The sequence below is a fragment of the Lycorma delicatula genome, chromosome 1, assembly GCF_047948215.1.
Source record: "Lycorma delicatula isolate Av1 chromosome 1, ASM4794821v1, whole genome shotgun sequence".
Lineage (NCBI taxonomy): Eukaryota > Metazoa > Arthropoda > Insecta > Hemiptera > Fulgoridae > Lycorma > Lycorma delicatula.
Window position 1 is genome coordinate 118,962,021 of NC_134455.1, and position 14,423 is coordinate 118,976,443.

Below are 14,423 nucleotides of genomic sequence, written 5' to 3' on the forward strand. Positions count from 1 at the left end.
TTCAGAAAATTATTTTAAAGATGATTAACGCGTGTTTACTACATAAGCAAAAAGAATTTTAAAACGTACTTCTACACGTTTGTAGAAATGTAATCGTAACAACGAAGTTTATCATAAAATAATTTCCAAAATGAATCACTTCATGAAGATGTGGTTGCTAAAAATCATATTAAATAATGTTCTAATACGAAATTTCTAAGTTTAATTTAGTTAGTTCGTTAATATTATTGTGATTAAATTAATTTATCCAAAATCGATTAAAATTTTATTTTAATTTAGGCAAATGTATTTTTGGATTTGAAGCTTTGAATATTATATATATATAGATACGTTTAAGCTTTTCCAACTGATACTGTTTTGGAAAAAACATGATTAGGAGTTTTCTCTTAGAAATCTTCTTTTAAACTACTTAAAGATCATATTAAAGCATTTCTTACTTTCTGAGCTCATTCAAAAAGATTAAAACATGTCTTTATTTTTAGTATGTACCTCATAATTTTTATCAGCGAAATAAAATTACGCTCAAAAACACGATGTGAGCTATTTCTTATCCTGCACAATTCAAATAATATTTCATCATTATTTGTTAAACAGGCGCTTCTATATGGGATAGAAGCAAATATGAAAAGTAATTCTTTTTGTTCTCTGGAAGAAGTATATTGTTTTTGTCATGTCTCCATAGATTCTGTTTTCGATAGACGTTACAGTCAGTTGGTACTCTAGGCTACGGTAACGCGTTGTAAGCATGTCTGTAAAAATCTGTTAGTTTTAGGTTAGAAAGTTTAAGAACGATTGAATTTTACAAAATAGAAGTTATTTAACTTCTATTTTGTTTTACTGAATTTATGTTCGTTACTTTAAAGGAAAATTTTATGAACGATAATAATTAACAGCAATTTTGATTAATATGCAGCAAGACGATGTAAGTATCCATGTGGTGACAATTTTTTACGGTTAGAATTCAAAGATCAATCACCTTTATAGAAAATTTTGAATTATTTGTTTTTGTGAAACTATAAAATTTATCTGTTGTATTTATTTTGTCGTAATCTGAAAGTAAATGTTTTTTATGACATGAAAAAAGCTTGTTAATTTGTTTTTCCTTCACTTAAGTAATTCTTTATTTTTGTATTCATTTTAATTTTTATTTAAAAACTTGTTAATAATTTTTTCGTGCATTTTTAAGCTGTCATAATTTCATTGTTATTCTGTGGAGAAATCGTTTTCGGGCACTTAGTTAGCAACTAAACATTAAATTTCTTCTAAGGATTTAAAATTTAATTTTTGTATAATTTGTTTTGATTATCTTGAAAAAATATTAAATTTTATGGATTAATTAAGTAAGATGTGTAATTATGTGTAAGAGTGTTTATGTTTTTTTGTGTTTTATTATTATAAACTAATATAATAATCTATAGTATACAATCTATAGTATATAAATTCTAATCTAATCTATAGTATTTTTGTGCTTTATTCTTTTCTGTAAAAAAGGCAGAATGTGCAATCCTAATAGTAACAGTGACAGTGATGGTAATGATACCGATTTAAACTCAGACTATGTATTGTCATCAGACACAGACTGTTATAAGAAAAAACCAACAATTTGCAACAAAATGTAAATCCGACAGATTAACTTTGTGTAACAAACCAATCAATTACTAATAGTGCAAACATGCAACATGCCATCCCAAATTTGACTGGAAGTTTCTCATCCCCAATGCTACCAGAGAGCAAAACTAAAAGAGGTAAACACACTAGAAATCCTGAAAAGTGGTACAGATCTCAACAATCTAAAAAAACATCTATCTGGCCAAGAATATAAAACTAGATCGGTTAAGTTTGTCAGTGTTACGATTTTTTATGACAAATTGTATAATTGTATTAGAGGATGCAATCAAAAAATTCCTATAGAAGATGGGAAGGCACATTTTATACATCATTTGTTAGTCTTAAAGATTAGTCACAGCAAAATCTATTCCTTCGTGGATGTATAAAATTAAGTAGTATAAAAAGGCATCACCCAACTGATGCATCAAAAGCTCCTAGAAGTCACAGATTTTTTTTTTTTTCGTAAGAGTGCCTAATCAGGATGTTCAGGTGTGTAAAAAATATTTCCGAGAAACATTTCATACATCTGTTAGTCGAATCTACAACTGTTGTGTAAAAGATGACGTTAGTCTTTTGATTGATGGCTGGGGTCATTTTACGGTACTTTCTGATTAAACAGAGGCCATCCTAACACAGTTTGCTGTGACTGTTACGTTAAGGTTCATTTGCTATCTGTGTTGAAGAAAATACTTTTCTTAATAGATTGATGCTTATCGTGGTCAAGGTCAAGTTAGTTGGGCCAAGGTCAGTGTTCTGCATGGATGCAAGAAGTTATCATGATTGCTATCTGTCACTGTCTGCATTGTTCCTACCTGTTGTTTGTAGTGTACAATTATTAGTGAAATGAGTGACTGTGTTGATTTTGGGTGACTCTGTTAAGCACAAAAGTAGTTTGTAAAATTTTGAAAATTTTGTATGACAAATATTTTAAAATATCATTCTTCCTTCTGAAAACAGGTGACCTCTGTTTAATCAGAAGTACCCATTTTACTTCTAGTAATAAAGTAGATATAAGTAATGTTATGAATCATATAAAATCATTTCCAACTTGTACCAGTCATTACACACGACTTCATAACCCTGATAGGAAATATTTAAATTCAGATTTGACAATAAAGAAAATGTGTGATGTATATTTAATATGGTGCAGTAAAAACAATGATGTTACTGATGAAGAAGAAGTATTACCTTGTTTTTTCAACAAAATTTAATCTACATTTAAAACCACCACCACCACAAAGATAAGTGCCAACTTTGTGGTTGTTTACAGACTGTACTTACGCAACCAGATTTAGATGAAAAGAAAATTATTAGACGTGATAAAGAACTGCACCTGAGAGAAGCTGAGAAATCTTGAGAGTCTATGGCTGAAGATAAAAAAAATTTCCTTTGATGATTATGTAGTTCACTTCTGACTTGCAAAGCGTTAGCATTCCCAAAATTATCTACTTCAACTGCATATTATGAGAAAAATTTATATTTGTATAATTTTGGCTGCCATGCATTTAAAAATGATGAAGCTTTTATGTTTATTTGGCCTCAAAACTGAAGGCTGAAGAGGTTTGTTTAAAGCAACACATAATTCTTCATGCACAATATGCGAAACATATTGTTACTTATGCTGACTCCTGCACAGGATAGAATTGCAATATTAAGACTGTACTAAGCAAGATGAAGTTGATACAAAGTGATGAAATTAAGGCTGAAATTATGGATTTAGAATTTTTTATGTTTGAACACAACTTTCCAACGGTTCTGACTGTTGATTGAAGAAAGGCAAAAAAAACCTACCAACATTTTTGCACCTTCAGATTGATACAACATAATTTTAGACTGCAAAAGAAAAACTTTTGTTCGAAATGAAATATAAAGATTTTCTTTCAACTAAAACATGGGATGAAGCAGTCATGAACAGAAAAAAAAAGAAAACTGAGAATTGGTAAACTGGCTGAAAATGAAATGGATCAGGCTGAAAAAATTGACCCATGTAAGATAAAATATAAAACTATAATGTCTGAAGATATAGCATTACAGATTATTAATATAGAAAAAAGCAAGTTGGATGTCTGGTAAAGCTGGAAAACATTACTCAAGACTTAATATATCCTAAAAGAAAACCTATAAGCAAAACTAAAAAACAGGATGTGATGGATTTACTTAAATACATTCTTCCTCTAAACCATACATATTTCAAGGAACTGACAACAATTGAAAGAGGTGAAACTCAAAATAACTGTGATTCTGATGATGATAGCTACAGTTACAGTGGTTCTTCAAATATACCTTAAAACATTATTTTAGTATTACTTTAAAAAACCATTCTTTATATATTATTTTGTTAATTAATGCTAAATATGTTTAACTTGATCAATAATTATTTGTTCTACTATTTTTGTTAATAAAAATGTGTAATATAATTAATTCTTAATGTAAATGTAATTTATTCTTAATGATTTTTTATTATGTTTTCAGTTGGCAGTTTGATTAACCCACAAAATGTCACTTATTATTATTTTTTTTGGTTACCACTACTACTTTATTGTTTAGAGTAAATTTTAGTAGTTTTTAAACCATATTATAGATTTTAAAAAACATTTTTAAAGTTATATGAATTTTCTGTGTGAATCCAAATTTAACCCTTAATTCCTCAGTTTTAATGAGAATGGAGTTAATCATAATTGGCTTCTGAATGCCTCATATTAGAAACGGTACAAATAGGTTTATAAAAGGGAATTATGCAAAAACTGCATTAGTAACTTGTGTAGAAAAGGTGTTTTTTTGCAACATTTGAAAAATGATATCAGTCTTATTTATCTAAATAAAACTTTTGCCCGTGTGAATTTTGAACTCCTATAAAAATTGGAGAAAATAGATATGTTGAGTGCAGTTAGTAAATGGTTTAACATGTTTTCTAGGTAAGAAACATTGTGTAAAAATAAATCAAGAGATTTAAGGAATTGAGAAATTATCACTCAAGTGTCATAGCATAAGTTGGAGTATTGTTTAAATGCTATATCTAGTAAAATTTATATTTTTATTTTTTTGTTTTTTAACGAACAAACTTGTAAATTGAAGTTATCTGTCATCAAAATCAACTCAATTTTACACTAACATCATGATGCATTACTACAGCAAAAAACTGGTTGACCAGTAAGGTGTCATTGATGTGTCAGTGGAATAAATGTTTTATGCAATAAAATGGATCTCATCAGAGTCACTCCTGTGTAAAACTTGTATTGTTGACAATGCAGTTTGTGCATGTTACTACAAATTATGAATTTATTACAGGTTAATAAATTATGAAATTTATATATAGGTTTTTATTAATTTTTCACTGATAGGTAGACAATAATGATTACTGAATTTATCTCAGATAACATAATGATGAAATATATACCTCAATAAATGAGTAATTATAATTTTAACTTAATTCACAGAGTTAAATGTTTTCATTTCATTAATGTCATTCCTGTTACCAATAGTTTATCATGGATATATAAACTCTTACGTTACTTACTGGTTTGGAGATAATTATCTAAATTTAGAAAGAGTTTTAGGCTACAAAACAAACCATTACATTTATGGTCGGGATAAGGGAACTAAGCATGTGGGCAACCTTTTAAAGATCAATAGTTAATTTGTTCCATCAAGTATTTATTTATTGATTTATGAGACAAAAATCATAAGGCAGTCATATCTTAACCCTTTAACTGTGTCCAGCGTTAATGCCTTTTTGTTATCAACAGGGCCAGATTAAGATTTCAGCAAGTCTCATATTTTATCTTCTAGCTGGTGTTCGATATACTGCTCTAACCCTCTTTCTTTGGTTTTAATTTCACTTTCCTCCAATTGTCATCTAATTATTTTATGTTAATTAACTTTTCTTTGAAGTTCGTGTTTGGTTGCCTGAATTTCATTTTTGTTGATAACTTCAGCCATTTTTTACTACTTGTATAGCCCCAACCTTAGTGTGATTAGTGCCAGATTTGTTTGTTCTTAGACAGCATCTTGCACAGTTACTACTAGTGGGAATTAAGTGTTTTAAGTTTATATACACATTTTCTTTTATTTTGATAATGCAGTTTGTGCATGTTATTACGAATTATGGATTTATTATTATTATATTTCTCAAAGTTTTTTATAGATAAAGTTTACTATGTAGTAGGCTATTTGATTGACTTCAACTGTAATTTACAAACATTAATATGATGATCTCTGTGGTTTGCCCAATGAATAAAGAAAGATGTGTTTGCATAAAGTTGTTATCAAGATATAGATAGTTTGCAAGAGATATACATATAGATATACATGTTTGATTATTCCTATGACATGTTTTTCCCATTTACGTATGTTTTAATTGTTGATTTTAATTATTTTACTTGGTGTTAATTAAAATTTTTAAGTTTGTTGTTGTTTGGCTGAATTGCTTACTGTAATAATATTGTGTCCAAGCGCTGATAATAACACTTCCTTGTGCATACAGGAATAAAAATCAGACTATCCTTGGAATTGATATTTGGTATTTAGTTATTTGTTAATTGGAATTGATGTTTTTTTTGTTTTTTTTTTGGCAAAATTATACACATGCACAACAAAACACAAATTTAACAATTGTAGAAGAAATTGTACTGTGTTATACAATTATCAAAACTATATTTAGTTTTACTTCATTTTTAAGCTGTAATAAAAATGGAATACTGGTATGTAACCAGATTTTGTTTTTGGGATCCATTTTCAAAATGGTAATTTCCATTGGTAATTCAGATAGAGATTAATTTAAACTAATTTAGAAAATTAAATTAATTTTAAAAGCATGAGTAAATTATGGAATGACTTCAAATATTTTATCATTTGAATCGAGGGTAAAAAGCATAACTGTTAGAAATAGTAAAAAATAAAAAGCTGTAATTTGAAAGTATGAGATTTCAAGAGAGATTCATTGAGTCTTGGTGTCTTTTTATTGGTAATTTAATGGAGTAGATGTGGATGTGGATCAGTGTAAAGGTGAAGCTGCTAATAGAAATAAAAAACAGAATGAGGTGGAAAGACTGGCTATTTCAGAAATTATTGGAGAAAATGGAGAAAAAAGTTGAACATATCAGGAAAATGATTGATACTGTTTAGATGACGATGGGAATATAAGAATAATTAATAGATGAAATGTTGATCTCAGTGGGAAGCAAAGATTCACCATTATCACATCTTGAATGTTGATTACTGATGGTTTTTACAGAAACATCTGTGTAGAAATAAAGGTTATATTACATCCAGGCAGTTATATAGTTTGTTTTTAAAAGATGTCAAAAATGTCTAAAAGACATAAATTTATAATTTTTTCAACCTAGTTTGCCCTCTGGGAGTTTTTTATGTAAATATTATTATTTGGTGTAAAGATACAAAACGGCCACCATTGATAAGAAAAATATTTATTGTTTCATAGTGTTTGTGATATTTCAAAATTTTTCTTTCATTTGTTCAATACTTAAACATTTATATTACTGTTAGAAGTAAGATAATAATTATTAAAAAAATGGAACTGCAGAAGACCATATACATCATCTAATATTACATACATATAGAATATCAGGATCCCCATTGTTCCTACCTACTTGCTGGACAGTGAAAAAAAGATTTTTTTTTAATTTTCAGACAGATTTTTTGACTAAAACGTTTATCAACATGGTACCAACACGAAATGCAGCTGTGTCAATTGCAACAAAATTTATTTTAATCAGATTAATAGGAAAAAAGTTACACGCAAATAAACGTAAGAAAAATATGTACAGGTTGAATACATAACTTCATATTTTGAAGTCTGTTAAAATAGTTGAATTTTTTTTTCATGTTATCATCGCCTGGAATAAAAAGTTGATTCAGCTTAGCATTTAAAATTGCTGTTTTTGTAAAATACATTGTGATTGCTATTTATATAATATATAGTTTTTAATGAAAAGCTGTCAAAATTATATCACTAACGAATGAATTACATGCACACAATACCTATTATATGTTCATTATATATATATTTTTTTGTGAATTATTGCATACAAATATTCTAAATTATGATTTGTTTGTAAAGGTTTTATTAGAAATACAAATGCAGTTAGATAGCCTTTCAGTATTTGAATTTGTGCAAAATGATGTGCTGCTGAACAACTCAACTGACCAAATTAAAATTATTGATCCCAATTTCATACCTTATTTGATGAGGTAATTTTATCAAATGAATTTGTTTTTCTATTAGTGAACAGAAATATATCTTACTACATTTTTTCGTAATTCTATCCTCATACAAACAATCTGAATTCATGAAGTTACAGCCTTGTGTTATTGAAAGTGACTCATTCTCACTAACACACAATAGCTAATTTGTGCTATAACCACATTAGCTGTCTATCATATTAATCTATTATTATAATATAAAAATAACTATATTTATTTATTTAACTTAATTTGTTACCTGCATTATGTGTTTAGATAATCGACAATTCTGTTGATTTCTTCTTAAAGTAGGTTCTTTACTTTGTTCATTTAAAAATTTTTTTGATTGTTTTGGCCATGTACTCTTTTTCTTGGCTCCAGATAATCTCAGTAGGGTTGAGAATACAATGCTATATTGGAAACATTTGAATATAATGCTCATATTCACTTTTTCAATAACAAATTTGTTTTATCTGTGCTAATATTATCTCACAGTTAGTATCAGTTCTGATATAATGTGTGTTTATCAAATTGTATACATTAGTATTAAACCAAGCAATAATATCACTTTTACACCAAGAAGTAGTTGCAGTCTATTCTACTTGCGCAACTATTTCCACTTTCTTTTGGTAACAGTTGAATTTTTGAAAGCAGTTTTGGAAAACTTTATCAACCATCTCCTTGTGATAGTTGCTGGATATTTTCCTCACATCAGAAACTAAAAGTCTCCTTTCATTGAAATCTCTTTCAATTTGAGTAGTGTTAATGTTCCCATCTTCTTCAACTCATTTCTGATTATAAGTACAGTAAATATTGAAAAACAAATTAGCTGTTATATCATTTTCCCCACTCAGTTTCATATGTTTCCCCATTTACGTTTAACTAACAATGTTAGCGATTGTTCTTTTGTAATTTTTACTGTGTGAAAAAATATAATGAATAATTATGCAAATTAAAAAAAGTTGTCTAAATTAAGGAATTTATGTTAATTAAAATATAGCAGTAGTGTTTGCAAAACAAAAAAAATAAATTACACATAATAATAAAAGGAAAAGATAAAAAAAGGATAAAAATGAAAATATTAAACATAGAGTAAAAAGAATGTAGAACACCAAGCATTGTACATGACTGAGCTGTTGACATAATGAGTTTGATAACATAGCGCCATTCCCTTAGAATCTAAATATATTGTACAATGAGCAATACACTCAGCTGTGTGAATTATAAAATATTCCTTGATGTCACTATGTTTATATCAGGATAGAACTAAGAGTAAATAAGTAAAGAAAAGTCATGGTACATCAATTGAAACAGAAAGGCCTCAAATCAGGACAAAAAATAAAAAGGCTGCATCCTATTTGTATTTAGTAGCATTGACTTTGTCATTTGCTGCTAATATGCCTACAGCTCACAATAAAACTACCGTCGATGTTGTTTAATATAAGTAATTTATTAAATGTGGCTAGGTGATTCAAATAATATAATTTCACCTCAAAACAATACAGTTGTTGCAAAATCATTTTTTGTAAGAGAAAAGATCTTCTTTATAAAAGATCTTTTTTATTATGTATATAGGTTAAACAAAATTAAATTATTAGTTTTTTATGTTGTTAAATAGTGTATTAGTTGCCTGATTATGTTTTTGTAATTTCTTTCAGATTGTATGGAGTATTATAAAAAAATCATTCTGCTCATTCAAAATAAAGTAAGTGTTTTTTTTTTAAGTTAAATTAAAAATAAATTAAGTTATTAAATAAAATTAGTAGTGTTTATGCAAAAGTCAATTTTTGTTTTGTTTTATTTGAAGAGAAATAAAAATGAAAAATGGTTAATCTCTTACCATTTACTATTGAGGGTTAAAAAATTAAAACTATTGCCGATGGCAGAGCACTGTATAGTTGTGGATTGTGATTGACATTTTACATCATTAAAAGCTTTTTTTTACACTAATATTTTTTTCGTTTTTGTATTATTTAAATTTATCAAATTGTATTATAATCATTGTATTACATTTATATCTACATTGTATTTACTGTATTTTTCTACTATTTTAATTTATTAATTAAATTTGTGAACATCACTTATTTTATGGGTGTTTATTTATGGTGTTTTCCATTTAAGATGTACAGACTTTGCTACCTGTGAATGTATTACCAGTAAATTATTTTTTTGTAAGGACATTTATTTTTTATTGATTGTGTGTGTGAGTGTGTGTCAGAACTAATTCATAATACAGTGTGAAAACACTTGAAATTTATAGAACAGTAGTACTGTGTGAGGAGATTCATTTAGAACAACTTAAATTGGTTTTACATTATTCATCTGTCACTTCTTAAATAGACAAAAATCTATCACTATTAATATTAGCATTGCCAGTAATTGTGTAGGAAATTATTAATAAATTTTAGGCATACTTTTTTTTTTAATTCATTTTATGACTTTAAGCAAAGTATATTATATGACGCATTTTGAAACATGTTCCATATTCAGGTGTATCTAGATTTATTATATTATGGTCATCATATAAAAACATTAAAGTAAATAAAATCTACATTCACAGTAGGCAATCTGAATTCAAGGGTTAAATGTTTTTTTTTTTTTTTTTTAATTTACATTTTCTATTGGGATTGTCTGAAACAAGTTATTTGTATTACATGTCATTTTATAGTGTTTCTTAGTTACTGTTAATATTTTTTGTTGTTATTTTGTTTTATTTTTTCTTGTATTTGTTTTTAATTTTTAGTTATTTTTTATCTTCTACTTTATTTTTCTGCAGTATTTATTGATGATGATTCTGTAACAATAAAAGTGATGGCCACGTAAATTTTGATTTTAATTAAGATTTTTATAATCAGTTTTTGAGGGTAATCTTATTATCCAATTTATTTCAGTAACTATTTAGTATAGTTCCGTATTTTTATTATTTAAAATGTTTTAGTTGTATTTCTATTTTATACTTTGGGTCTTCAGAGTTTTCAAAAAGTAATGCAACCTTATGGGAAAGTGAGTAAGTTACAATAGTTGTTGAAAGTGACCTCCATTATGCAATTCATATAATTAAATATGACGTTACATGCTCTTAAACATACGTTGTAATGTTTTTTGAGGAATTGCAGCGATACATCATTCACTTTCGCTCTAAATTTGGGAATGATGTTAGGATGAATTTTGTAAGCAACATCCTTAAAGCATACCCACAAGAAAGAGTCAGCAGAGGATAAATCAGAAGACTGAGGGGTCACATCTTGCCCTGTTTGAAATCACTTGTCCATCAAAACACTGATCCAAGAAAGTCATAAGGTTGTTGACTGTATGAGCCATAGTGTTGTCCTGCTGAAACCACGTGTACTCTAGCTGCTCTGTAGGTATACTGTTCACAAATTGTTACACAATCTGTATTAACATTCATTTTTCACTGTGCCATAAAAGAATGTCATGAAGATTCGTCTACCGGACATTGCACACCAAACACCCACTCTTTGTCCATTGCAACTGATAGAAAGCTACACATTTTCCAGTGTCTGCAGGTAATAACTTGTGAAAAACATGAATTCTGTATGGATGCATATTTAAACATTCGCACAATGCTGTGTGGGCACTACCAATGGAGAGACCAGACTGGCTAGATAGGTGTCGCACAGACTTCTTGGGAACAACAGAATACGCAGCTTGCATGTCGATCAACTTTTTTGGTGTTGCACCTATCATCGCATTCTCTATCTTGTGGAACTTGTCATACAACCACTTGATGGAGGACTTGTTTGGTCCATCCACACCATACTTTTCTATGAAGGCATTTTGGGTCTGGGCATAACTGGCACATCTAATTAATATATTGGGAAACAATGAATATTCTCTGCTGTGTTGTGTAACCCATTTTTCCTCAATTTTCTTCAGTTAAACCTGCAATAAAAGAAGGAAGCATTCTTCCATTACGTTTCATCAGTTTTTGAACATTACAAAAAAATATCACCCTGTGAAATAAGGCAATTTATAAACCTTTGAGAAAACTGAGAAACCTGTATCTTTATTTAGGGCAAGTAACTATTATGGGGATTATATAGTATGAACAGATGAATGAGGAATAGTGCATTTTTTATTTAAGTTTTTAAACTAATTTTTTTATAAAATTAAGTTTATGACTGACGAATCAATAAACATCAAGGTATTTTATGCAGTTTTAGTAAAAATGAAAGTGACCATTCATTTGTGGTATCACATTGTAAAGGTTTTCAGTAAATAAACAAAACTTGAGGAATATTTCACTTTAATTCAACAAATGATCAGTTCATCACTATTTTTGATTTTGATGATATTTGGTGTATAACTACCCACCTTGTAGTGGGCAAAAAAATATTTTTCTATATTTTTAAAAATACTTTTTTCTTGAGTAGTAGACTATTTTCTAACTTGCCAACAAGCAAAAACACCCATTTTTGTCACTTTTCCATGAGCTATAGCATTCTTATTTTACATCGTACATAGGGTCAAAAGGACTTTTAGGAAAGAGTAAAGATGGAACTTCATCTTAGTGTACTCAAAATTCATTTTGTTACATAACCAAATCTTGTAATGTTTACAAATTGTGGTTATTTTCAAATTTTGTGCCCAGAATAAATAATGGACTTAGGTTAACAGGCCTGTTTTTTACCTTTTAACTCTTAAATACTAGTAATACTTTAGAAAAAAAATTGGACTGTTACCGAGTGTCCTTCATTTAAAAAAAAATGATTACCAAATTGTAAGATTTTGAAATTGCCTCATTTTTGAGGCCCAAAAACCACATGTGGGACAGGTTAAATAGTTACAAAATGATAAACAATTCAAATACATTAACAACTTGTTCAATTTACTTTTACCTTATTTTACTCCTGCTAATGGAAGTTATGAATAAATTTTGCACTTTTTGATTACAGACTTAACTAACTTAACTTAGTACTCCTGCCTAAGTGCTGCTTAATGTCTAAGTCCTGCTTAGTGCTGTGTGTTTTTTATTGAGTAGAACAGTCCAATTAGTGCCTGGACATTGTTCACACTGTGACAGCATGCACGTTTAATTTTCCATATCGCACATCATGGTTGAAAGAAGAATTTTATATTCAAATTTCATTTTTAGAGCAGATAATATGAGTTTTACATTTTGGTGGTTGACACACACACACACACCAACAGTGAGTACCTGACCCACCAACCAGAACAAAATTGAGGTCTTAAATCAGTAAATTTTGAAAAACCAATTTTTAAGTTATGTTTTTTTGGAAGGCTGTGTACAGTTCTTTTAAGTTACATAAGGTGAGCCTTTTTTTAATATTAATTTACTTCCCATCAGCTTGTCTTACAGAGACACAGTCCTTGCCTGGAATTATTTGGCTGTGCTTATCATTCTGGTAAAAATCTTTGACACATTTAGTAACATTTTCATCAATTACGTGACTGAGTTTCTTTTAGCCTATTTGTGGCAAAATTCCGATTGTTCTAATTGTTTGGATTATTGGGCTAAATATTGACTAACATGAAACTAATTTTGAATTTTTTGAATGCTCCAGCTGCTTGGTAATAAACTTAAAATATTAATTTTTTCCTGGGTTGATGTAACTGTTTTCATTTTATACTTTATTTTAATTATTAATTCTTCATATTCCCTACCTAAGTCAGCGTAATTTTGTGGTACTAAACTGGTTTCTTCTGTGATAATATTTAAATCAAAAGAACCGTTCAATTTACTGGTTCAGCTACAACTGACTCAGCTATTTTTGTAACTTTATTTTTTTAAATTGGTTCCTTTGTGCTGCTTGATAATTTTTGGACTGTAACAGGGGAAATGCCGAGTGCTGATCAAGCTTTATTCACTTACTCAACTATAACATATTGAGGCTCAAATATATCTTTACATTCTGGTTCGCTCTGTATCATCTTGTGGTTTTTATATTTTATATAAGCATTTTGTACACAGTGCTCTGCCTGGAATTAATTTTAAATTTGGATTGCTTGTTGAATGATTCAAAGAGATTTCTTATCCACTTTAGTGTGATGGCTAAATGGGTCATAGCAACTTTTCCCATTAATATGAAAATATTTATCTAAATAATCAGTTTTATGAAAAGTACAGATATTTTTTGTTTCAGTACATCCACTTCTTAAAGATATCAATGTTATTTGCTGTTCAGTAAACTAAAATATCTTGCAATACTGAAGATCTATTGTAAGACAATTTGTGACATACTGTTTCAGTGTGAATGCTAGTTGAACACTCCATAATCCGTTTTTATAGAATGCAAGGGTTCTTGCAATATCAATACAGTTAGTATAAATTATAAAACTACCAAACATTATTTATTTTGGGCCCAAAATTTGAAAAAAACAATATGTAAACTTAATTTCAGTAAACATTACAAGATTTGGTTAAAATGAATTTTGAGTACGCAGAGATGAAACATCCTTACTCTTTCCAAAAAGCCCTTATTGACCTCTGTATGATGTAAGATAAGAATGCTACAGCTCATGGAAAAAGTGGCAAAAATGGCTGTTTTTACCTGTTGGCAAGTTAGAAAATAGTGTATTACTCAAGAAGAAAAACTTTTTAAATATAAAAAAAATAGTTTTTGGCCACTAAA

At 28.5% G+C, this 14,423-nt stretch overlaps 1 protein-coding gene across 2 annotated transcripts in view; it reads left to right on the top strand.

Annotated features, from left to right (window-relative positions):
• Positions 1 to 14,423, top strand: part of Rbm13 (RNA-binding motif protein 13) — a 279,868-nt gene that overhangs the window by 226,852 nt on the left and 38,593 nt on the right. The window contains exons 1-2 of one of the 2 annotated variants that reach the window (XM_075360068.1): positions 704 to 922; positions 9,468 to 9,514. In XM_075360068.1, coding sequence (XP_075216183.1) covers positions 908 to 922; positions 9,468 to 9,514 — 62 coding nt within the window. In that variant the 5' untranslated portion in view covers positions 704 to 907. Of the gene's footprint in view, positions 1 to 703; positions 923 to 9,467; positions 9,515 to 14,423 lie in introns of those variants that run through there. The other variant, XM_075360059.1, reaches the window with a different exon arrangement.